The sequence below is a fragment of the Chiloscyllium plagiosum genome, unplaced genomic scaffold (genome assembly GCF_037043375.1).
Source record: "Chiloscyllium plagiosum isolate Xiang-an unplaced genomic scaffold, Cpla_swu_hap1 HiC_scaffold_53X, whole genome shotgun sequence".
Classification (NCBI taxonomy): Eukaryota; Metazoa; Chordata; class Chondrichthyes; order Orectolobiformes; family Hemiscylliidae; genus Chiloscyllium; species Chiloscyllium plagiosum.
In genome coordinates, this window is record NW_028270191.1 from 15,103,332 (window position 1) to 15,129,465 (window position 26,134).

General features: G+C 42.8%; 1 protein-coding gene across 3 annotated transcripts in view; it reads left to right on the forward strand.

The window, feature by feature from the left end:
- LOC122543361 (STE20/SPS1-related proline-alanine-rich protein kinase-like) overlaps positions 1–26,134 on the forward strand; it is a 128,546-nt gene that overhangs the window by 40,633 nt on the left and 61,779 nt on the right. For all 3 annotated transcript variants that reach the window (XM_087985457.1, XM_043681985.2, XM_087985458.1), the window contains 6 exons: positions 929–1,030; positions 10,757–10,890; positions 12,187–12,235; positions 19,456–19,521; positions 20,258–20,326; positions 21,605–21,727. In XM_087985457.1, the coding sequence (XP_087841583.1) occupies positions 929–1,030; positions 10,757–10,890; positions 12,187–12,235; positions 19,456–19,521; positions 20,258–20,326; positions 21,605–21,727 (543 nt within the window). The remainder of the gene's footprint in view (positions 1–928; positions 1,031–10,756; positions 10,891–12,186; positions 12,236–19,455; positions 19,522–20,257; positions 20,327–21,604; positions 21,728–26,134) is intronic.

The following is a 26,134-nucleotide window of genomic DNA, read 5'->3' on the forward strand; positions in this document are numbered from 1 at the left end:
ATCCACAATTTAAGAATAAAAAATGTCAGGCAAGACTCATCTTGGTAGTATTATGTAGTGAATATGATGTGCATGCATAATGTTTCTGTTCAAAAGTAATACATCATGCTTAGACATATGCTCAGACTTTACCATCATAGCTGTTTATTTAGCTGATCACATAACTGATATTCCTGCAGCTCCTAGCCCATTAATGAAATACTTGCAAGACTCACATCTGTCACAAAGCAAATAATGAGAAGATGGGATGGATCAATTACAGGATGTGTAATAAATATACCCATAGTATGGGAAAGATTGTTATAAAACAGGGAATGGGTCCATCATAAAGCATGGAATGGATGCATCATAAAGTATGGAAAGGCTATCTGAATTCATCTAAAGATGGCTGCAGGGAAGTCATCAATGTTGAATGTAGTAAAATGCAAAGATGTTCCGTTATATTTTACTCTTGTAAAAGCATCTTTAATCTCCAAAGAACAAGTACCAAAACCTGAAATGGTATAAATAGTGGTTGTTTCTTCAAGTAAAGCATTGGATGGGACACATATGTATGTTTCAGTGTGAAACAAGATCCTTTTTGTTCAAATTAATCCGTAATTGTTTGAGAAAAGATTATTCACAAATGGGTTTATTTTATTACTTCTGATGAAATGTCATTGACCTTATCCATTAACTCTCCTTCTCTCCTCAGATGCTACCTGAGCTGCTGAGTGTTTCCATCAATTTTGGTTTCTGTTTCAGATTTCCAGTATCTTTAGTATTTTGCTTCAATTGATCTCTGCAGATAATCTTGCTGTAAATCAGAAACCACTTGATACCAGCAGATGTTATTACAGCAGTAGAGCACATAAATTTTGCACACATCTTGCTTTCCTCATGCTTGTGGCAGTTGCAGACTGATTTCTCATTTTCTTTTTAATTACAGGTGCGAGGTTATGACTTCAAAGCAGATATCTGGAGTTTTGGAATAACAGCGATTGAATTGGCAACCGGAACAGCACCATATCACAAGTACCCACCGATGAAGGTGAGAGCAAACCTTTAAACAGCTTTTTTTCAAAACGCTGGATACCTTGGATAGAAGTATTCAGATATCTGGGACTAAATCGGATACAGAATCTGGGATCTTGCATGTTCTGAGTACAACCACAACCAGAATTAATAGAAGTTTCAGTAAAATGGTTGCTTGCAGTGAATATGCCTCATCTTAAAGGTTAAGTGACTATGGCAGACCAGAACATTTGTACATGAATGTATATTTATACAAAAAATAAATTGCTTGCATTATTGTGTACATTTTGAGTTGCCCAAGTTACCCAATATATACACAGCTGCTCTCATGCATTTGTAGTTCATTACTCTCAGTCTTTGCATAATTCATTGCGTACATAATTTTTAAATAGTGCTGGTTTCGTAATGGAATGTGTGCATGTTTATGTTGGCTGTTCATCTGGGTGATGTTCATCTGAGTGTCATTCCCATGTTATTTGTTGTTGCAGTTGTTATTCCATATCTATTGTTATGGACCTCTGGGTCCGATGGTTAATCTGTAGATTGTGCAGGTAATGAATTAATATCTTCCTGATCATCTGTCTGCAGTTGAGGAAAAGCTTCTCAACATTTGGCTATGTGCCTGCCGTTGCAACAATTTATCTGGTCATTCACTTCCATGAATTCCACAATTGAGGTGACCAACTGCTCTACACAGGTCCCAAGTTGTCATTTGGCTTGGCTTTTGTTGAGATTGTTGATATTTGCACTTCTACTATCTCTCCAATTCTCAATCTGGCAATAGTTTAAGAGTCTTGTCAAAATAAACTCTGGCTCTCTGCCATTTCACCTTGATTTTGTCACTTACACCCGTTAAAACTTCTGAAGCCAGAAGTAGTTTGCTGTTGCGAGTGTAGCTTGCTTTTGGTGTGACATTATTCTTTGTTCAAGGTTTGTGTAAAGATTTGTAGCTCAGGTGCTGGTTGCAGTTGTTTTGGGTATATTCGCAAGCTGGGAAGTTGGTTTGCAGATCCTGAGTTATACAAATAACCACCCAAAAACACACACAAAAGAAGCTGCGTTAGGACCCTGTTCAAAAGGGCTACAACATATTGCAGCACTCCAGAGCTTGAAGAAGAATACCTCTACAAAGTCTTTGCCCAGAATAGATATCCCTGCAACTTCATCCACAGGTGTCTGACAGACAGACAATGTGTTGCTGGAAAAGCGCAGCAGGTCAGGCAGTATCCAAGGAGCAGGAGAATCGACGTTTCAGGCATGAGCCCTTCTTCAGGAATGAGGAAAGTGTGCCCAGCAGGCTAAGATAAAAGGTAGGGAGGAGGGACTTGGGGGAGGGGCGTTGGAAATGTGATAGGTGGAAGGAGGTCAAGGTGAGGGTGATAGGCCGGAGTGGGGTGGGGGCGGAAAGGTCAGGAAGAAGATTGCAGGTTAGGAAGGCGGTGCTGAGTTCGAGGGATTTGACTGAGACAAGGTGGGGGGGGAGGGGAAATGAGGAAACTGGAAAAATCTGAGTTCATCCCTTGTGGTTGGAGGGTTCCTAGGCGGAAGATGAAGCGCTCTTCCTCCAACCGTCGTGTTGCTATGGTCTGGTGATGGAGGAGTCCAAGGACCTGCATGTCCTTGGTGGAGTGGGAGGGGGAGTTGAAATGTTGAGCCACGGGGTGGTTGGGTTGGTTGGTCCGGGTGTCCCAGAGGTGTTCTTTGAAACGTTCCGCAAGTAGGCGGCCTGTCTCCCCAATATAGAGGAGGTCACATCGGGTGCAGCAGATGCAATAAATGATGTGTGTGGAGGTGCAGATGAATTTGTGGCAGATATGGAAGGATCCTTTGGGGCCTTGGAGGGAAGTAAGGGGGTAGGTGTGGGCGCAAGTTTTGCATTTCTTGCGGTTGCAGGGGAAGGTGCCGGGAGTGGAGGTTGGGTTGGTGGGGGGTGTGGACCTGACGAGGGAGTCACGGAGGGAGTGGTCTTTTCAGAACGCTGATAGGGGAGGGGAGGGAAATATATCCTTGGTGGTGGCATCCGTTTGGAGGTGGCGGAAATGACGACGGATGATATGATGTATCTGGAGGTTGGTGGGGTGGTAGGTGAGGACCAGTGGGGTTCTGTCCTGGTGGCGATTGGAGGGGCGGGGCTCAAGGGCGGAGGAGCGGGAAGTGGAGTGCATCGTCGATCACGTCTGGTGGGAAATTGCGGTCTTTGTAGAAGGAGGCCATCTGGGTTGTACGGTATTGGAACTGGTCCTCCTGGGAGCAGATGCGACGGAGACGAAGGAATTGGGAATATGGGATGGCGTTTTTACAGGGGGCAGGGTGGGAGGAGGTGTAGTCTAGGTAGCTGTGGGAGTCGGTCAGTTTATAGTAAATGTCCGTGTTGATTTGGTCGCCCGAGATAGAAATGGAAAGGTCTAGGAAGGGGAGGGAGGAGTCTGAGACGGTCCAGGTGAATTTGAGGTCGGGGTGGAAGGTGTTGGTAAAGTGGATGAACTGTCCAACCTCCTCGTGGGAGCATGAGGCAGCGCCAATACAGTCATCGATGTAGCGGCGGAAAAGGTGGGGAGTGGTGCCAGTGTAGCTGTGGAAGATGAACTGTTCCACATATCCTACGAAGAGGCAGGCATAGCTGGGGCCCATGCGGGTGCACATGGCTACTCCTTTGGTTTGGAGGAAGTGGGAGGATTGGAAAGAGAAGTTGTTCAGGGTGAGGACCAGTTCAGTCAGTCGAAGGAGGGTGTCAGTGGAAGGGTACTGGTTGGTACGGCGGGAAAGGAAGAAGCGGAGGGGTTTGAGTCCTTCGTGATGGGGATGGAGGTGTACAGGGACTGGATGTCCATGGTGAAGATAAGGCGTTGGGGACCGGGGAAACGAAAATCATGGAGGAAGTGGAGGGCGTGGGTGGTGTCCCGAATGTAGGTGGGGAGTTCTTGGACTAAGGGGGTCAGGACCGTGTCGAGGTATGCAGAGATGAGTTCGGTGGGGCAGGAGCAGGCTGAGACAATGTGTCGGCCGGGGCAGTCAGGTTTGTGGATTTTGGGTTTCCTCATTTCCCCTCCTCCCAGCTTGTCTCAGTCAAATCCCTCGAACTCAGCACCGCCTTCCTAACCTGCAATCTTCTTCCTGACCTCTCCGCCCCACCCCCACTCCGGCCTATCACCCTCACATTGACATCCTTCCATCTATCACATTTCCAACGCCCCTCCCCCAAGTCTCTCCTCCCTATCTTTTATCTTAGCCTGCTGGACACACTTTCCTCATTCCTGAAGAAGGGCTCATGCCCGAAATGTCGATTCTCCTGCTCCTTGGATGCTGCCTGACCTGCTGCGCTTTTCCAGCAACACATTTTCAGCTCTGATCTCCAGCATCTGCAGTCCTCGCTTTCTCCTCGAAGACAGACAATGTGACAAGGACATGCCACGACCCAACACACTAGCTACTCTACATTATATTAAAAAACTCTCTCAGAACTGACAGCCAGACTTCTCTGACCACTGGGATTCCTGACAGCCGATAAACCGACCGTCACGCTCAGACAACAACTCATCAGGACTGAAGACCCAATACCCATCATGTGCGGGACAAATGTGGTGTACAAGATTCCATGCAGAGACTGTATGAAACACTATATAGGAAAAACAGGCAGACAACTGCCGATCTGCATATATGACAATCAACTAGCTACTAAATGCCACGACTAGCTATTCCTAATAGCTATACATGCAGATGACAAGGAGCACAAATTTGACTGGGACAACGCAATAATAGGACAAGCCAAACAGAGGACAGCCAGAGAATTTCTAGAAGCATGACACTCATCCATGGATCCCATCAATAAACTCATTGATCGAGACCCAATATACTGACCACTGCACCAAATATCCGGAAACAGTGGGAACAAAACCAAATAAGTTCCAACCGACACAGTACAGCAGCACTTCACAGGAGGCTCCATAGCACTGAGGATGTCACCTGGAAAGAGGATGAATCGTCTGCAAACCCACTTCCCAGCTCGGCGAACATACCCACAATAACTGCATTATTTGTTGTACTACGCTACTTCCCATGCCATCACCAGGTGTGTTCCTCCACTCAAGGATTGCCCTCTATACATCTGTTTGAGATTTGCTCAATTTCATTTTGCTTCCTTTGGCGATTTTTATTGCCACCTCAACCTTTCCATTTAACTGGGGATAGTGTGGAAATGATGTATGGTGTTGATTTTATCAATTGTTGATGAAGTGGCTAAATTATTCACAAATGAACCGAGGGCCATTGCCAGTAATGAAATGGTGGGAATGCCGTAACAGCTGAAATGTGCTTTCAGGCTTTGGACAAACTCAGTGGTAGTCATTGAAGTCAAATGGTCCACTTCCTTGTAGTCAGAATAATCTAGTGTAACAAGATAATCAGTTCCTGCAAGTGTGAAGAGGTCTTCTCCCAGCTTCATCCATGGTCTGTCTGGGATGTCACTTGTCATCAGTGGCTCTTTAGCTTGGTACTCATTACAAGCATTGCACTGTTGATGTGATCTTTGATTTTGCTACTCGTGTTTGGCAAGTAGAGCAAATCTGCTGCCTTCCTCAGACTTAATTCAGTTTCTTGATGGCTTGCACAGATGTGCTTTAGCATTTCTCTTTGCAACTCCTTAGGAATAATGATTCTATTTCAGTTTATACAATATGCCATCTTACGCTATCAATTCATCTCTGTGCCCAATATGCTCTTGTAGCAACAGGTGTATCTTTGATGCTTCCAGGCCATCTGTTTATCACTACATTTTGCAATACTTGGAAAATTGCATCTTGTTAGGTCATTTGCTTGATGTGAGTAAGGCGCTTGTCTGCTGGGTTGGTGACTCCAAGAGTATGATCGCCTTTTGATTCACATTGAATCTGGATGATTTCACACACTGTCATGACATCTGAAAAGGAAAATACAGGGGATGCTACTCTCAACAGCATGTCTGAAATGTGTGTCTGTTTCTCTTGCTTATATGTCACATCCAGTTGATATCTCCATAACCAGAGTAATATACTTGGATGCTGGTCAGGGTAAATATCGAGTAATAGGGTAGGGGAATGGGTTTGGGTGGGATACTCTTTGGAGGGTCGGTGTGGACTTGTTGGGCTGAAGGGCCTGTTTCCACACAGTAGGGATTCTTAAAAAAAAGCAGATAGTTTCAGTTGAGGAAAATGCTTCGAAGTGGCTGGTAGTTGGACCCGACTGTCATTTTGTCTTTTGCAAGTGGACATGTATGAAAGTGTTTACAAGCAAACATGCCAACACTGTTTTCCAATCTGAGCATAGTGTCGTTTTATTTGTTTTAATGTGCTGAATGCCCTTACCTTTTTGAGGTTTGGGCAAAGATATTTTGCTGTCAGTACATGGCCTGTGTACTTGACTTTGGGCTTCTTTAATTACAGTTTTTTCTTGTTCAATTTCAAGTTCATTTGTCGACCTCTGTCAACTGGTCAGACCAGATTTTGATCATGGTCAGTGATGGCTTCTTTCATTGTGTCTCTGCATCCATAAACCAGTGGGTAACTGCTCTAATTATTACTCCAGGAAGATCACTGACCATCTCATGTTGTCTGCATTGATATTCCTCTGAAGCTGTGGATATGTCAAATAACATGCACAAGCATCAGTATCTCCTGAAGGGCACCTGGACTACAGCTGGAAAGCTGCTGCTTTCATCCAGCTTCACTTGCTAATAAATGTTCTTCACATCAAGGGTGGTGAGGACTTTTGTCTTTGTAAGTTGTAGCAAAATTCTTTCAAGGCTGGCATGGGGTAGCGAGATCTCTTCAGAGCTTTATTTAGATCCTTTGAGTCAATGCACACTCTCAGGTTGTTTCACTGCTACCATGCTGCTAATCCATTCTGTAGGAGTTAATGCAAAATGGTAATATTTCATTGAGATAGACATTAGCTATGATTCTATTGAATGGCGGAGCAGGCTTCAAGGACTGAATGGCCTACTCCTGCTCTAGTTTCTATGTAAATCATGCATCACCTATCAATTTGATTGAACTAATCTGTTGTATGGTATAGAGTGATTTGTCAGAATCAACAGCAAATATCTCTCCATTGGCCATCTGTTCTTGCCTTTTGTGCTTCCTTGTAGCCATACACTTGTGTACAAAATGATTCAGCTTTGTGCAATGAGAGCACTGTTTTCCTCAATTTGGACATGCCTTCCTCTTCTCCACTGCATACTGTTCTCTGCAATATTTCCGTCCTGCCTTTTGTCCATGATTGCTCTGCCCTTTGGGGCTGGAGAATCTGTCAGCATAATTCAAGAGCTATCATGAATATGCTGTGACTGCTGATTTACAACCTCAGCACTTCTGCGTATGCTCATTTCCTGAGAGCTTTTCCTCTCAGTAGATGTTCTCTCATTGCAGGATCTCTTGTGCCTGACACAATTTTCTCTTTAGTTAGATATTATTTTAATTGCGCAAATTCACAGAATTCTATGAGCTGAATTAATGTGGTCACATTGATTACTGGACGTTTTTTCACCTTGGGCTCTAATATTGAACATGTACTGTTATAAATTATGTTCATTTGGGGTACAAAGTGTGCCTTCAAGGCATTTCAGTCTTTTTCAGAAAGATTCATAGTGGAACACATTTTGAACAGTGATCAGAGTGTAGTGACGCATACCTTCTCTGGCTTAGAGTCATACAACACGGAAACAGACCCTTCGGTCCAACCATTCCCATGCAGACCATAAACTAGTCCCGCCTGCCTGAGCCTGGCCCATATCCCTCCAAACATTTCTTATTTACGTCCTTATCCAAATGTCTTTTAAATGTTGTAGCTGTACCTACATCCACCACTTCCTCTGGAAGTTTATTCTACACACAAACCACTCTCCATGGAAAAACAGTTACCCTCATGTCTTTTTAAAATCTTTCTCCTCTCACCTTAAAAATATGCCCCTTAGTCTTGAAATCCCCCACTCTAGGGGAAAAAAAGCACCTGCCATTTGCCATATCTATGCCCCTCATAATCTTATAAACGTCTATAAGGTTACCTCTTAACCTCCTACACTTCAGTGGGAAAAAAAAGTCCCAGCTGAAAATGTGTTGCTGGAAAAGCGCAGCAGGTCAGGCAGCATCCAGGGAACAGGAGAATAGACGTTTCGGGCATAAGCCCTTCTTCAGGAATCCTGACGTTTCGGGCATAAGCCTGAAGAAGGGCTTATGCCCGAAACGTCGATTCTCCTGCTCCTTGGATGCTGCCTGACCTGCTGCGCTTTTCCAGCAACACATTTTCAGCTCTGATCTCCAGCATCTGCAGACCTCACTTTCTCCCCCAAAAAAAGTCCCAGCCTATCCAGCCTCTCCTTATATCTCAAACCCTCCATTCCCAGCAACATCCTGATAAATCTCTTGTGAACCCCCTCCAGCTTAATAATATCCTTCCTATAACAGGGCAACCAGAACTGGACACAGTATTCCAGTTAAGATCTCACCAACATGTTGAGGTTGTACAGGATGATGTCCTAACTCCTATACTCAAACATCTAAGCAATGAAGGCAAGCATGCTAAACACCTTCTTAACCATCCCCCTCCCACTCTGCCGAGGACATGGAGGTCCTAGGCCTCCTTCACCACCGCTCCCTCACCACCCAATGCCTGGAGGAAGAACGCCTCATCTTCCACCTCGGAACACTTCAACCCCCAGGGCATCAATGTGGACTTCAACAGTTTCCTCATTTCCCCTTCCCCCACGTCACCCCAGTTCCAAAATTTCAGCTCAGCACTGTCCCATGACTTGTCCTACCTGCCTATCTTCTTTTCCACCTATCCACTCCACCCTCCTCTCTGACCTATCACCTACATCCCCACCCCCATTCACCCATTGTACTCTTTGCTACCTTCCCCCACCCTCCTCCCTGACCTATCACCTCCATCCCCACCCCCACTCACCTATTGTACTCTATGCTACTTTCTCCCTACCCCCACCCTCCTCTCATTTATCTCTCCACCCTTCAGGCACTCTGCCCGTATTCGTGATGAAGGGCTTTTGCCCAAAATATCGATTTTCCTGCTCCTCGGATGCTGCCTGAACTGCTGTGCTTTTCCAGCACTACTAATCCAATGTCTATATGTGTCGCAAACTTCAAAGAGCTATGGACCTGAACCCCTAAGTCCCTCTGTTCTACAACACTACCCAAGGCCCTACTTTTAACTGTATAAGTCCTGCCCTTGTTTGTTTTACCAAAATGCAATACCTCGCATTTATCCAAATTAAACTCCATCGACCACTCTTCAGCCCATTGACCCAATTGATCGAGCACAATCACTGCAGGTAAGTGTCTTGCTGACACTTAGGCTTGTTGAATAAATCTCGTGCTCTTTTATAATTTTGCTGTTGTGCACGATAAAACTGCCAGTTTTGCTCTTCATTTCAGCTGGAGCTGAAATTAAAAGCATTTTCATTTCATTGGGAGAGGAAAAGTGGCTGCCATATTTTTCTTGCCTGTGTTTCAGCTGTGGCTTGTTTCTTTTTTGTATTTTAGTTTATTTCTGTTGCTTATAGCAGCTTCCAATGCTGAGAACATTCCTGTGTCAGTCTGTTAGTAATTGCTTTTTTACATACCATCTTACCACCTCTTCAGACACTATGTTCTTAGCATTTCAGACAGCAGTCTGGTCAAAATGAATTCTTTATTGAAGTGTTAATAAAACACCTGCCTGCAGTGAGTGTGTCTCATATTAGAGGTCACATGACTATGACAGACAAAGAAGGACAATTGTACATGACTGTGTTTCAGTCCAAACATTATATAGATTACCTCGGATATATGGCACCAACACAGGTGATTAAGTCCTTCTGGCTGATGCCAATGTTTATGCTCCACTTGAATCTCTGTCCATTTTTCCTCATTTAAATCCACCATAATGCCAATCTATTCCTTTTTCCCTTTCTGTTCATCTAGCTTCCTTTAAATGCACTAATACTATTCCCTTCAATTGCTCCCTTTTGGTAATGAGTTCCATATTCTCACCACTCTTGAGTACAAATGTTTCTTGAATTCCCTATTGGATTTCTTGGTGACTAGCATTAATGTCCTCTAATTAAGCTGTTCCATAAAAAAGGCAACATTCCCTTTGTATTAGTTCTCAAAATCTTTCATAAAAGTCTTTTAACTGGGTCACCAGGTCATTCCTCAGCCTTTTTGCAATGAAGTTAGTTTAATACACAGAATCAGGGATATGTGGGAGTGAGCGCTATACAGAATCTGAGAGTGAGTTCTATATGGAACCTGGGATATCGGGAGTGAATTATTCCAGGATCTGGGATGAGTTACATGGTTTTACAAGTACTCTGGAATGACCTAGACTTGAGTTTCCAGTCCATTTAATTAATTCTTCTCCAGCCTTGGTTATTTTAACCAAAATGTGTTAGTTAAATCTAAAACTAACTGTGTTGTGTGCTCAATAAGCCAGTTATCTTATCCATATTAAGGTTAATTCTAATTGATCAGAATTTATTTTGGATGGAATTTGATTCAACTTAATCCAAATTGGAAATTGGTTTTCAGTGAGATTTGATCAAACTGTGTTAATTTTATACAATCAGTTTGGAGCTGAATTTTATCTGTTACCACTTGATTAACAAAAAAGAATTATGCAATGATAGTCAGGTAAAATGACAAGAGAGATACCAGTTGCAGCATGAGAATGGTATCACTGGACATTATGACCCACATCTCCTTTAATTTGTCACTAGGTTCTGATGGTGACACTGCAGAATGACCCTCCTACTCTCGAGACAGGAGTAGAGGACAAGGAAATGGTCAAGAAGTATGGCAAGTCCTTCCGTAAACTGATTGCCCTGTGCCTGCAAAAAGAGCCAGCAAAGAGGTGTGCGCGCTAAGATTCAAAGCCAGTGATCTATGGGACAGTAGATCGGGTAGATGTACAGCACTGGGCTCTGGTCACATGACAAGTCTTGACTCTGACTGATCTGAATATTCACCTGGTCCTGTTGGAGGAGTTTGATGCTCAGGCCAACAATTGGGCCAGCCCAGCCTGGCAACATACCCAAGGTGAAGGCTAAATTCTAAGCCCAAGTGGAAGCATGATGCTGGTAAAATGATGACATTCTGTTCGTGGCAATGCCAATGCAATGAGCGCATAAGCCTTCCTTTGGACATTCCCAACTACAGCTGGGAGTACAGAGGAGACTCTACTCCTGAGGAACAGTAAAATCTGAATGAGTTATTTCAAGAAGATATGGAAAGGTGGGAACCATGGGCACAAATATGCAGCAAACCTCTTGTAGCATAGCAGGCTGGCACATCAAGTGTGGTGCCAATTAAGTACATGAAATCCTCACTTAACATGACACAATGCTACACCTGATGGCTCTAACATCTCTCTCTGATTTGCATTTTGCATTGCAATGCTGCTGTTTCATATTAGTGTCATCAAATGCCTGGACATTGATGTGACTCCCATGCTAAGCCTGTGAGAGGTCTTAGGAAAGTTGGGAAGTAGGCGGTCTTGGGGGTGATTTATGAGCTTCAGACAGACTGTTTCACATAATTTTGTGGTTTCCAGGAACTAGTGACTAACAATAAGCAAGTAATTCCTTTTTCAGAATACAAAACGGAAAAGCACCAGTCGCTAACTTTACAGCTGGGAACTAGTCACTACTTGGACTGAGTACATATGCCACATTGACAGAAATATTCTGCCAGTGTTGCTGATTAGTTGCAGAAAAAGTCTATGTTGAGTTGATGCTGATGAACATTTAAGGAATTCACTCCTTGGAATTTGACCATCCATTGTTGGAATTTGATTGTCCAATGTTTCAATATGACTGGCTGCATTTTGTGTGTATGTAGTTTGGCAGAGGCCTGAAAGCATGCAGTAAGCCTATTCCCTCCATCAATAAATGCCATGGCAAACAAAGGCTTGAAGGAGGTGGGAAAATAAATCTAATGCCAGCATTCTGTGGAGTGTATGAACAGTTTGTGAAATGCATTTTTTGCCTCAAAAATGTGATACTGATCTCAGAATATTGCCTGTCCTTGCACCGATAGTTTAGTAGTCTGGGGAATACCTCATATCATATCACATTCTGCTCAGACTAGACCAAGCTTGTTTCAAATTGCTGCATGAGTCCCACCTTACTCTGGAAACTTTGTTTTTCAGGCCAACAGCAGCAGAGCTTCTGAAGCACAAATTCTTCCAGAAATCAAAGGTAGGTGGATTGGGGTAGAGGTTAAAAGTCCCACGCGTGCACAGGGCTCATCAATTGGCTATCTTACACCGTGTTAGTAATTTTACTGTACAACTGTAGTCAGGTTTCCTGTTTTCATGCCCTTCACTGCAAAATAGATAATCTCTTTGGCAGGTTCCAGTAACTGTGTTAAAGTCCTAACCCAAATGGCTGTAAAACTTAGATAACCCTCAGATACGACAGCTGTAGGGAATCTGAATAGGAAAAAAAAAATGACAGAAGGCAATATTTATTGTTCCCCACTGAGGACCAGGCATTTGCCGCTTTTCCTTTGAGAGTGAAGAGGCTCTTAGATATGTCCAACAAATTCAGTCTAGACAGAGAATCAAATCTGCGGTATTATCTGAATGACTCAGTGCTGAATTGCCTGCTACCCTTACTCACTTAGAGACAAAAAAACTGCAGATGCTGGAATCCAAGGGAAACCAGCAGAAGGCTGGAAGAACACAGCAAGCCGGGCAGCATCTTTGACCTGGCAGCACAGTGACTCAGTGGTTAACACTGCTGCCTCACAGCACCAGGGACCTGGGTTCAATTCCACCCTCTGGCGACTGTCTGTGTGGAGTTTGCACGTTTTCCCCGTGTCTGCGTGGGTTTCCTCCGGATGCTCTAGTTTTCTCCCACAGTCCAAAAATGAGCAGGTCAAGTGGATTGGCCATGCTAAATTGTCCGTAGTGTCCAGGAATATGCAGGCTAAATGGATTAGCCATACTAAATGTGGGGTTATGGGGATAGGGCAGGGGCTGGGTCTGGATGGGATATTCTTCAGAGGGTTGATGTTGTCTCGATGGGCTGAATGGTCTCTTTCCACATTGTCGGGATTCTATGATTCATGACACTAAAGGAACAGCGATATATTTCCAAGGCAGGATGGCGGGGACTTTGAGAGGAACTTGAAAATAGTGGTGTTCCCATGTGTCTGCTGCTTTGTCCTAATAGATGGAAGTGGTTGTGGGTTTGGAAGGTGCTGTCTAAGTGGTGAAATTTTGTAGTGCACATTGTTGTCACTGTGCTTTGATAGTGGAGGGAGTGAATGTTTGTGGATGTGATGCCAATAAAGCAGGTACTTTGTCCTAGATGATGTCAAGATGCTTGAGTGTTCTATGAGCTGCGCTCATCCAGGCAAGTGGGGAGTATTCCATCACACTTCAGACTTGTGTCTTGCACCTGGTGAATGGGCTCTGGGGAATCAGGAGGCGAATTACTCGCTGCAGGATTCCTAGCCTGTCTCCTGCTGTTATAGCCACAGTATTTCGATGGCTAGTCCAATTCAACTTCTGGTCAATAGTAGTCCCCAGGATGTTGATAGTGGGGGATTCAATGATGATAACACCATTGAATGTCATGGGGCGATGGTTAGATTCTCTCTTTTTGGAGATGTTCATTGCCTGGCATTCACGTGACACAAATGTTACTTTCCAATTGTCAGCTCGAGCCTGGAGATTGTGCACATCTTGCTACCTTTGGGTATGGAACTGCTTCAGTATCTGAAGAGTCATGAATGGCGCTGAATATTGTGCAATCATCAGCGACCACCCCACATCTGACATTTATGATGGAGGGAAGGTCATTGATGAAGCAGCTGAAGATGGTTGCCCCAAAGTCACTACCCCTGAGGAACTCTGACACAGCTGAAATGACTGACCTCCAACAACCACAACTACCTTTTATGCTAGGTATGGCTTCAACCAGCGAAGAGTTTTCACCTGATTCTCACTGACTGCAGTTTTGTGAGGGCTACTTTATGCTACACTTGGTCAAGTATAGCTTTGATGTCAAAGGCAGCCACTTTCATCTCACTCCTGGAGTTCATCTCTTTTGTCTAGGTTTGAACCAAAGCTGTAATGAGACCAGAAACTGAGTGGCACTGGTGATACTAAAACTGATTGTCGTTGAGCAGGTTATTGCTAAGCACTGCTTGATATCACTGTTTACATCACTTCACTGATGATCAAGAGTAGACTGATGGAACGGCAATTGGTTAGGTTGGATTTTTCTTGCTTTTTGTGGACGGGACGTCCCTGCTGGGTAGATGCCAGTATTATAGATAGGGACATGTCTAGTTCTGGAGCATAAGTCTTCAGGACTATTGCCGGAATATTGTCGGGGTCCTGAGTCTTTATGTTACCCTCTCCTATTAGTTGTCTCTTGCTATCACGTGGAGTGAATCAAATTGGCTAAAGACTGTTATCTGCAATGCTGAGGACTACTGGAAGAGGCCAAGATGGATCCTTTACTTGGTACTTCTTGCTGAAGGTTGTTGTAAATGCTTCAGTGTTATCTTTTGCACTGATGTCCTGGGTCCTTCCATCATTGATTAATTTCATCACTCACTCCTCCAGTGAGTTGTTTAATCATCTACCATCATTCACAACCGGGTGTTGCAGGACTGCAGAGCTTAGGGACGCTCTGTTGGTTGTAGAATCGCTTATCTCTGTCTATCACTTGCTACTTATACTATTTTGATACTTTATGCAAATAGTTTTGTTTGGAGCTTTGCAAAGTTTCCCATAGTTTTAGGTATGCCCGGTTCTGCTCCTGGCATGTTCTCCTTTATTCTTCATTGAATCAGGGTTGATTACCTGGCTTAAATAAAAGCAGAGTACTGCAGATGCTGGAGATCTAAGATTAAAATAAAAAGGTGCTGTTCTGACAGCATCTGTGAAGAGAGAAACAAAGTTAACGTTTTGAGTCTGATATGACTTCGTTAGAACTAAAGGCCAGTATGTGGTAGTCAGCAGAGCGTCTCCTTACCTCTGTTGGACCTGATGCTCATGAGGCATCATGGGATTTGGAGTCAATGTTGAGGACTTCCAGGACAACTCCCTTCCGATGCTATTTCGCTGTGATGCCTACTCTGCTAAGACTATCCTGCCAGTGGGACATATCATGGGATGGTAATGGTGGTGTCTGGGACATTGTCTGTAAGGTATGATTCCCTGAGTATGACTATGTCAGGCTGTTGCTTGACTAGTCTATGAGATAACTCTTAATTTTAGCTTCAGCACCCCAGGGACTTTGCAGCGTTGATAGGGCCAATTTGCCATTGCTGTTTCTGGTTCCTAGGGTGATACCACGTTGTCTGTCCAGTTTAATTTCTTTTTTGAGATTTTGTAGTAATTGCTACAACTGAATGGCTTGCTAAACTGTTTCAGAGGGCAGTTAAGAGTCAACCACATTACTGTGTGTCTGGATTCACATGTAGGCCAGATCAGGTAAAGATTTCCTTCCCTAGAGGACATTATTGAACAAGGTGGGGTTTTACAACAATGGCTTCATGGTCATAGTTAGACTCTTAATTTTGATTTTTATTGGATTCAAGCTCCACTATCTGCCATGGCAGGATTCGAACCCAGGACCTCAGAACATTACCTGGGCCTCTGGGTTACCATTACAGTGACCATATCATTACGTCATCACCCCACTGAAATGGACTGCTCCTTCTGTGCTGTCCTCAGATGATTATGATCCTGATTTTTGCTGTACTGTCAGAGTAGTTCTCACCAATTCTCGTTTTTCCCAATGAGGAACCACTCTGTATTAGCTAACATCGAGACTGTTCCATGGCTGAGTTCATGAACTCAATGTGTGGAGAATTGCGAGCACGTCCCTTTGCATTTCTTTCTGGGTTTCGCTACTCTCACTGATGTCTGTCTCCAAGTATTGTTTTCCCAGTTAACAGAGTTAAAGGGGAGTTGTGAAGCTATGCCAATACATATGGTTGCTCACTTTATAGAGAAATACAGGAGCAACTGATCTGGTGTTAGTGATGGATCTTCTTTTAAACATTTTGAAGGAATAAATGTGAGAAAAATGCTTGGAAAAGAGGGACATTATGAGGAACACTGACCATACTATCATTAATAAATTAAGGAAGTGCAAGGTATTGGATTTTGGCAAAACATACAAAGGCAGGACTTATACAATTAATGGTAATGTCCTGGGTAGTCTTGTACAATAGAGAGACTTAGGGGTTCAGGTACATAGCTCTTTGAAATGGTTAAGAAGGCATTTAGCATGCTTGCTTTCATTGCTCAGACTTTTGAGTATAGGAGTTGGGACATTATGTTGAGGTTGTGCAGGACATTGGTGAGGCCTCTTCTGGAATACTGTGTCCAGTTCTGGTCGCCCTGTTATGGGAAAGATATTATTAAACTGGAGAGGATTCAGAAAATATTTTACGAGGATGTTGCCAGGAATGGAGGGTTTCAATTATAAGGAGAGGCTGGTTATGCTGGGACTTCTTTCACAGAGGAGGTTGAGAGATGACTTTATAGAGGTTTATAACATCATGAGGGACATAGATAAGGTGAATAATAAAGGTCTTTTCCCTAAAGTGTGTGGAGATCAAAACTAGGGGACATATTTTTAAGACGAGAGGAGAAATATTTTAAAAAGGACATGAGGAGCAACATCTTTACACAGAGAGTGGTTTGTATGTGGAATGAAATGCCAGAGAAAGTGATGGATGCAGGTACAGTTGCAACGTTTGAAAGACATTTGGATAAGTATATGAATAGGAAAGGTTAGGAAGGATATGGGCCAAATGCAGAAAGGTGGGACTCATTTAGTTGCGGACATGGTTGGTGTGCACTAGTTGGATTGAAGGGTCTGTTTCCATGCTGTATGGAAGACGAGACAGATTATGACATAGTTTGGCCATCTCTCTCTTTTTGGTTTGTCATTCAATCAGAGCAGGCTGCAATGTGGAAATTGTGGAAGCTTCACAAGCACCTCTCCAGCTCAGCAGGAGAAAAATGTCATTTCTTCCCCACTGCTTGGTGGCTTAGCTTAGCTGGAAGAACTGCATTAAATGGTGGGAATGCATTAGGAGTCAGTCTGCAGGTGAAGAAAGAAATGAGTTGTTTCAATTTACCTTCAGTGCCACAGCCTTCACCCATTCCTGCTCCAGTCTCTAGAATTATATCCTTAAAACAATGTAGCTTGCTATATCAGAACATAGCAACAGGAATAGGCCATTCAGCCTGCTGAGTCTGCCTCACCATTCAGTATGATCATTGCTGATCAAACACTTCAATGCCTTTTACTCACCCCAGCCTCATAACCCTGTATACTACTGGTAATCAGCACTCTTATCATCTCTATCTTAAACACACTCAAAGACTGAACCTCCACAGCCCTGTGTGGTAAAGAATTCCGTGGATCCACAACCTCTGAGTAAACAAAAAAGTCCTCATCTCAGACATAAATGGAATCTCACTTAGTTTTAAATTATTCCCCCAGTTCTAGACTTCTGAACCAGGGGAAAGATCTTACCTGCATCTACCCTGTCTCGGTATTTTGTAGGTTTCACTGAGATCATCTCTCATGCTTGAAAACTTGAGAGGATATAGGCCCAGTTTACCCAATCTTCATAGTACAGTCCTGCCATTCTGGGAACAGGTCTGGTGAACCTTGGTTGCACTGTCTTATGGCAGTAATACCTTCTTTGAGAGAAGACCAAAACTACACACAATATTCTAGATGCAATCTAACCAAGCTCCTATACAGTTGAAGCAAGACTCCACTACTCCTGTACTCAAACCCTCTTGCAATAAAGGCTATCATTCCTTTAGTCTTGTTAATAGCTTGCTGCATCTGCATATTAACCTTCAGTGATTTATTGACAAGGATACCTAGGTCCCTTTGTACACACGCATCTGTTCCTCCTACCAAAGTGGATAATCAATCATTTTTCAACATTATAGTTCATCTGCCATGTTCTTGCCCATTTGCTTAGCCTGAAAAAAATCCTCTATATTTCTCACAATAGACATTCCTGCTTAGCTTTGCATTATCTGCAAATTTGCAAATATTGCATTTGGTCCTCAACTCCAAATCACTGTCAACATCTGGGACCCAAGTACTGATCCTTGTGATACCTTACTACATGTAGTCACTGCCTGCCATGACTAGAATCGCCCATTTATTTCTCCTCTCTGTTTTCTGTCTGCTCACCAATCACCAATCCATGACAATACATTACCACCTATTGTATGCGCTTTAAATTTTCTAATCAGCCTCCTGTGGGGGACTTTGTTAAAAGTCTCCTGAAAATCTAAGTATTCAAAGGCCATCGGCTCTCCTTAATCAATTTTGTTCGTAACATTTTCAAAAAACTGAAACAAGTTTGTCAAACACGGTTTCCCACTTGAGAATCCATGCCCAATCAGATCATTATCAACCTATCCTTTAGAGTAGATTCTAGCATTTTCCTTGCTACTGATGTAAGACGAACAAGACTGTAGTTCCCTCTTTTCTCTCTCACTCCCTTCTTAAACAGTGAAGTGACATTTGCTCCCTTCCAATCCACAGGAGTCATTCCAGAATCTATAGAATTTTTGGAAGATAATCACCAACACATTGAGTGTCTATAGCTGAGTCCTTCAAACTTCTGGAATATGAAGAATATCAGATCCTGGAGACTTATCAACTTTCCACCTCATTAATTTCTCCAGTACAGTTTTCTTACTGGTGCTAATTTCCTTTGAATCCTCATTCTCCGTAGCCACTTGGATATCTAATTCCAGGAGATTTCTGGTATTTTCCTCAGTGAAAATAGACACACTGTAATCATTTAGCTTCTCTTCCATATTTCTATTGTCCATTATAAAATCCCTTGATCCTGGAAATGGTCCCACATTTGCTTAGCCAAATGTTTCCTTTTTACATACTTAAAGAAGGTTTTACAGTCCATGTTTTTGATTAAATTTGCCATGTTTCTCCTCTCCTTTTGACTCCTATGCTTTTCCCATTATTCAATGTCTGCTTATGTTTATTGCTTTGGAACATTTAATCATGTTTAAGATTTCTGTGTAAGTGCAAATAGGCACTCAATTTGTGATTTTATTTAGTGCTGTTTGCTAATAATTTGTCAGTGTCAAACATGACTTTCAGCAAATCTATTGTTAATTGAAGTTGGGGTGAATGTTTACTTCAATAAGTCCACAATTTAACATCAAACAAGTGTCTCTGACTGACATTTTGGTAGTCCCAGATGATTAAGCTTTGGTTAATTTTGCTGCAGTTCACTTAAGAGTTGTTGGGCTCATCGAATGACGATTTGTACTTCAGTTTCTGTCATGGACTGGATGCAAACATGGATCTCCAGCAGTCATTGAGGCATGTGCTTTAAACACTGAGACCTAATGTTTCATGTGGAACTTGTTCTCTTCTTTCAGAATAAAGAATATCTGATGGAGAAGTTATTGGGCCAGTCGTTAGGTGGCGGGCACAAGGACACAAAGGTAAAAATGACTCCCTGCAATTAGTTACAGAGTTACAGAGCAAATGATTTGTGATGTAGTGTCTCTCATTTCTGAAGGTTTGTCTTCAGTTTTGGCTAGCTTGGTTCAATGGAACAGTGCACTGAGGTAGTGATAGTTGCAATACGTTTAGAACGCATCAGTTAGCAGAGGAGTAAACAAAACGCAAATAGTACCAAATAACACACTTAGGTACATGTTTACAAAGGTCATGAGGTCATGGAACCCAAAACAAACTGCTGGTGGTTTGAAATGGAAGAATAAAGAAGTACTTGATTCCTTACAAAGAGTGAAGTGTTTTATTAGATAGATGAAATTGCAGCAGTTCATTGGAGAGATATTGAGGTCTAATTGAGTAACAAGTAAGCACTTCAAGCATCACCCAAACAGGAGTTCTTGTACACACTGTCAATATGATAGATAAAGAGAACAGCACATAGCAGTTGATTTTCCTGTATCATTTAGAATCCGGATCTTACTTAGCCATAATGTTTCTCTCCTGTTTTAAGTAAAAAGGCACATTGTTTAAGAATTTAAGTAATACTAAAATTCCCCAAAGATTGGACCAAGGAACAAGTGCTCTTGGCTTGGAACAAAGAATATTGGGCCACTTGCAGCTCTGTATTGTGAGCTGGTCATAGACGCTATGGGACTCTTTGATCCATGGGCTTTTCAACTCTAAACATTGCGCAAATAGAATTCTTCTATCTTCTTGCAGGCTGACAACACAGTCCAGGCTACTGGCACGGTGCCAAAGTCTTCGAGTGAGCCAGAAACTAACAAAAAGGTCTGTATTTTCTAAAAGCTCGCAAAATCATTACCCAGCAGAGACAATGCAAATTTTAATAGCAATTTGCTTATTACTGAAAGTATAAGGAAGTGCTGTTGAGTTCACCAAGTAGCAATCTTGTCTCTGAGTCAAGAAATTGTGGGTTCAGGACTTGAGCACATACCCTAAACTGCAGTGAGTAGTCAAGGAATGGTGCTTGCAAGTGGTGCTGTCATTCAGACAAGATGTTAAACTGAGGTCCCACCAGCCTGTGTAGGCGAATACAAAGAAAGTCCTGTGCTGCTATTCAAAGAAGAATTCTCCTGGTCAACATTTATCCATTGACCGCCACTGCCAAAACAGGTTAACTGGTCACTAATCTCATTACTGTTCATGGATCTTGCTGTGCGCAAATTTCTGACTGCAATTGTCTACATAACAATGGTGACGGCACTTCAAAAGGAATTTATTTCTCATTCACATGAAAAGTCACTATATAAATGCACGTCTTTTATTCCTGTTGGATACACGCATGTTCGCCATAGTATTTATGCATTTGAGTTTGAATGGGTTAATGCACCAGCCAGGACCCGAGTGCCAAGGTATAGACTGACACTCCAGTGCAGTACCGAGGGAGTGCTGCGCTGTCGGAGATGCTGTCTTCTGGGTGATATGATATGTCTGCCATCTTAGTTTGAAATAAAAGTTCTCATGGCACTTATTTCAAAGCAGAGCAAGTAAGTTTATCATGGTGTCCTATCCAATATCTATCCCTTAGTAAGCATCACTTTACCAACAGATAACCTGTTTTAATGACATTGCTGTTTGTAGGAACTTGCTGTGCGCAAATTGGCTGCTGCGTTTCCTACATTACAACAGTGACTGCACTTCAAAAGTACTTTATTAGCAATAAAGCATCTTGAAATGTCTTGTGGTTGTGAAAGGTACTATATAAATGCAAGTCTTCCTTTTTTTTAATCAACAAGACAGATGTTTAACAGCTCCCCAGCTACATTTCTTTTCTTGGAGTTCCGTTCCAAATATTCCATCTTCATTACATTAGCACCATCTCCGAGTAAACCAACTGGTTAACCTCATCACAGTGAAGTTAAAGATGACAAGCTGCTCAATCACAGGACATTTTCTAGTTAATTACAACAGAACAGCAGATGTACTGAAGAAGGGTGGAAATTTGACAAGAGGACATTGAAGAGAGAAGATTAGCAACAAAAAATCTTACCAGAAAACTCAAAATGTTGCCGTTTGACCTTTCACCTGTGTTGTGGTTGACTGTAGGTGAGACGGGTCCAGGGATCAAGTGGTCATCTGTACAAAACAGAGGATGGAGGTTGGGAATGGAGTGATGATGAATCAGGTGATGCATTTGATGAACGGAAGCCGACAGCCTTTCAGAAAACTGTGAGTGCTTTTTGTTCTTTGTCTGTTGCCATATATGGGAATGAACAATTATCCCTTTTTAAATGGAGCAAAAACCAGACAAGTCTTTCCTAATAGTTGTCAGAACTGTATCCAATCAGAACTGAGCTATATAGTCATAGAGAGAGACATCTGATCCGTGATATATCCCAAGTTAATTGATTTCAGCCTCACGATAATAAGGATACTTTAACTGGCTGGGGCTTCTGATCATTTTGGAATTGGATTATTTTGGAATTGCACCTCCGTAGCTGTTAGTTAAGGAACAGGTTCAATAGTCATGCCCACTCCTTCAAATAGTTGTTTATGATTGTGTTCCAGATCATCAACTTGCTACCCAAAACACATTGCATATTTTCTCTAGTTCTTCTAATATTTATCTTAATTCTGTCGGTAAAACCAGTTTCTGTCATTAAAAGCAGTTTCTCCCTTTTTGCACTGTCATTTTTTAACCTCCTTCAATTCAGGAAGAATAATCCCAACTTCTCTGATCTCTCCACATGACTGAAATCCCTGTCTTGTTACATTTCTAATAAATCTCCTCTCCAGGGCCTTAAGATCTTTCCTAAGAAAGAAAATACTACAACCAAGATTGAACTAGTGTTCTTTTTTTTAAAAAAAATCATTTTTTCTAAGCTTCATAAAGTAATTGACAAAAATCTAGAAGTATGTAGAATACCGATGCTTTACTGTTATCCTGAGTATAAAATAAAATGTCCAAATAAAATCACTTTTTTTCATTCTATTTTACAATCTTTGCACCACTTTGGAAACAACCTTTTGTAACTATTTGGGCAGTGATGAAATTCAGTGTGCTAGTACTGAACTACATCAAATAGGGGCCCATGTGATTCTTTACTCCACTCCTAAAAATAATTGGGAAGCCATCATTAAATCATTAACCAACTAAAAGCTTCCAAATGTTTGAACTGTTTTTGAAATTCATTTCTCTTTTCAGCCCACTGTATTGGCAGGACTATTTACATCAGACAAGATAGTAGGAAAAACAAATAAAAGTTTGTGCGAAGATTTGTAGCTCGGGTGCTCGTTGTTGTGGTTCTGTTCGCCGAGCTGGGAATTTGTGTTGCAGGCGTTTCATCCCCTGTCTAGGTGACGTCCTCAGTGCTTGGAAGCCTCCTGTGAAGCGCTTCTGTGATCTTTCCTCTGGCAGTTGTAGTGGTTTGAATCTGTCGCTTCCGGTTGTCCGTTCCAGCTGTCCGCTGCAGTGGCCGGTATATTGGGTCCAGGTCGATGTGCTTGTTGATTGAATCTGTGGATGAGTGCCATGCCTCTAGGAATTCCCTGGCTGTTCTCTGTTTGGCTTGTCCTATAATAGTAGTGTTGTCCCAGTCAAACTCATGTTGCTTGTCATCTGTGTGTGTGGCTACTAAGGATAGCTGGTCATGTCGTTTTGTGGCTAGTTCATGGATGCGAACAATTAGCTGTCTTCCTGTTTGTCCTATGTAGTGTTTTGTGCAGTCTTTGCATGGGATTTTGTACACTACGTTGGTTTTGCTCATGCTGGGTATCGGGTCTTTTGTCCTGGTGAGTTGTTGTCTGAGAGTGGCTGTTGGTTTGTGTGCTGTTATGAGTCCTAGTGGTCGTAGTAGTCTGGCTGTCAGTTCAGAAATGTTCTTGATGTATGGTAAAGTGGCTAATCCTTTGGGTTGTGGCATGTCCTCATTCCATTGTCTTTCCCTTAGGCATCTGTTGATGAAATTGCGGGGGTATCCGTTTTTGGCGAATACATTGTAGAGGTGTTCTTCTTCCTCTTTTTGCAGTTCTGGTGGGCTGCAGTGTGTTGTGGCCCTTTTGAACAGTGTCTTGATGCAACTTCTTTTGTGTGTGTTGGGGTGGTTGCTTTCGTAGTTCAGGACTTGGTCTGTGTGTGTGACTTTCCTGTATATCTTTGTAGTGAATTCTCCATTCAGTGTTCTCTGTACCATCACACAACACACTGCAGCACACCAGAACTGCAAATAGAGGAAGAAGAACACCTCTACAATGTATTCGCCAAAAACGGATACCCCCGCAATTTCATCAACAGATGCCTAAGGGAAAGACAACGGAACGAGGACATGCCACAACCCAAAGGACTAGCCACGTTACCATACATCAAGAACATTTCTGAACTGACAGCCAGACTACTACAACCACTAGGACTCATAACAGCACACAAACCAACAGCCACTCTCAGACAACAACTCACCAGGACAAAGGACCCGATACCCAGCATGAGCAAAACCAACGTAGTATACAAAATCCCATGTAAGGACTGCACAAAACATTACATAGGACAAACAGGAAGACAGCTAACGGTTCGCATCCATGAACACCAACTAGCCACGAAACGACACGACCAGCTATCCTTAGTAGCCACACACGCAGATGACAAGCAACATGAGTTTGACTGGGACAACACTACTATTATAGGACAAGCCAAACAGAGAACAGCCAGGGAATTCCTAGAGGCATGGCCCCCATCCACAGATTCAATCAATAAGCACATCGACCTGGACCCAATATACCGGCCACTGCAACGGACAGCTGGAACTGACAACCGAAAGCAGCAGTTTCAAACCACTACAAATGCTGGAGGAAAGATCACAGAAGCGCTTCACAGGAGGCTCCCAAGCACTGAGGATGTCACCTAGACAGGGGATGGAACGTCTGCAACACAAATTCCCAGCTCGGCGAACAGAACCACAACAAACAAATAAAAGCCAGGGGTAGATTAAAGGGACATTGTAAATAAACCTTAAATAACACAATTAATTGTCCCAACCTACATTATGCAGCAGTTAAAAATGTGAACTTTTAATTGAAAGGCAAAGGGAAGTACAAACTGTGACAGTAGTAACATCCCTTCAGTAGTGATTGTAACGAGGTCAGCCAGTTGAACCTCCTAGGTAATGAGTTCCCTGATTGGGGCTGTTAATCTGGTCCAATCAGAGAGGCCTGGCTAACATGAAAGAGTGAATGTCAGGGATATTGAGCCCCTGACTCAGTGAATGGCCATGCTCAGATCAAAGGCTATGCACTTATGAATAAAGATTGATTGCTGATGGGACGTTGGCCTCTGAAGAGAGATGAGAGTGGGATCCATGTCAGGGTTTTTGACTAGGTTAAGACGACTGGCAGAAACCCGTGAATTTGGTCTAACCCTTGAATGATATGCTGAGAGACTGCTTAGTATGTGGGATTAATGATGTGACTATGCAAACATGCCTAATGGCTAAAGCTCAACTGGACTTCAAAAAGGTACTACAACTGGCTTTTTCGTTGGAAATTGCGGCAAGTGGAGCACGTGAGTCACAAGGTATTCCGATGGAAGTGGACTCCCTCGCCAGTTTGCCAGCTTGGAGAACACCACTTGAGTGCAGGCAACTGCATTGTTTCACTCAGGAAAGTAAGAGTAACTCTAGGTTGGCCAACAGTGAAACCATAAAACAAGGCCAAGTCTCAGCCAAACGTTAGAATTTTCTTCAGGATCCTGCCTGGTGAGACAATGTAATTGTTGTGAATATGTGGATTCAGGACAGCAACAGAGCCCTACTAGACTTAAATAGAGTGAGTTAACTCATATGCCAGTATCAGGAAGGGTGTCCAAGAGAGTTCAGCCCTGGAAACTTCACCCACATCTGGTTTGTAACAGTTAACTTGCTTAGCAACTTCCAAATCAGAACCAGTCAAGATAAACGCCTGGTTAGATGGTCATCTGGTTCTAATGGCGGTTGATACCAGCATGACTGTATCAGTGATTGTAGAACCAGCTTTTAATAAAATTCAGTCTTGGCTCCAGCCCTTAAGTTAATGCAAGACTTTAGCTAAGCTGAGAACCTATACCAGAGAACCTATACCGGGGAACCTTTGCAGATTAAGAGTACAACCTCTGTTCTGGCCTCTTATGAAAGGCAGCTGGTTTAGTTCCCAGTAATTGTAGTAGAAGGCCTGGGCCCAAGCTTGATGGGGTGAAATTGGTTGCAAGCGATTCACCAACAACACTTTTTTATTAGAAAATGCCTGCCTGAGTGAAATCCTAATTAAATACCCAAAAGTTTTCCGGGAAGGTCTGGGGACGATCAGAAGAACTAAAGTTGACCAGGAAGCAATCCTGCAAGGCCCATCCAGTGCCAGTTTGCCTTACTGGCAAAAGTAGGAGCAGAAATCAGGAGGCTGGAAAGTGAAGGAATCATCGAACCAGTCCAATTCCGGAAATGAGCAGCATCGATCATACCGATTTTGAAGCCCAATGGGTCAGTTTTTGTGGGGACTTTAAACAAACAGTAAATCATTTTCAATAAATACCCACTCCCTTGGATAAAGGATTTGTATGCAAATCTGGCAGGAGATTTATGCTTCATAAAGCTGCATGTGAGCCATGCTTAA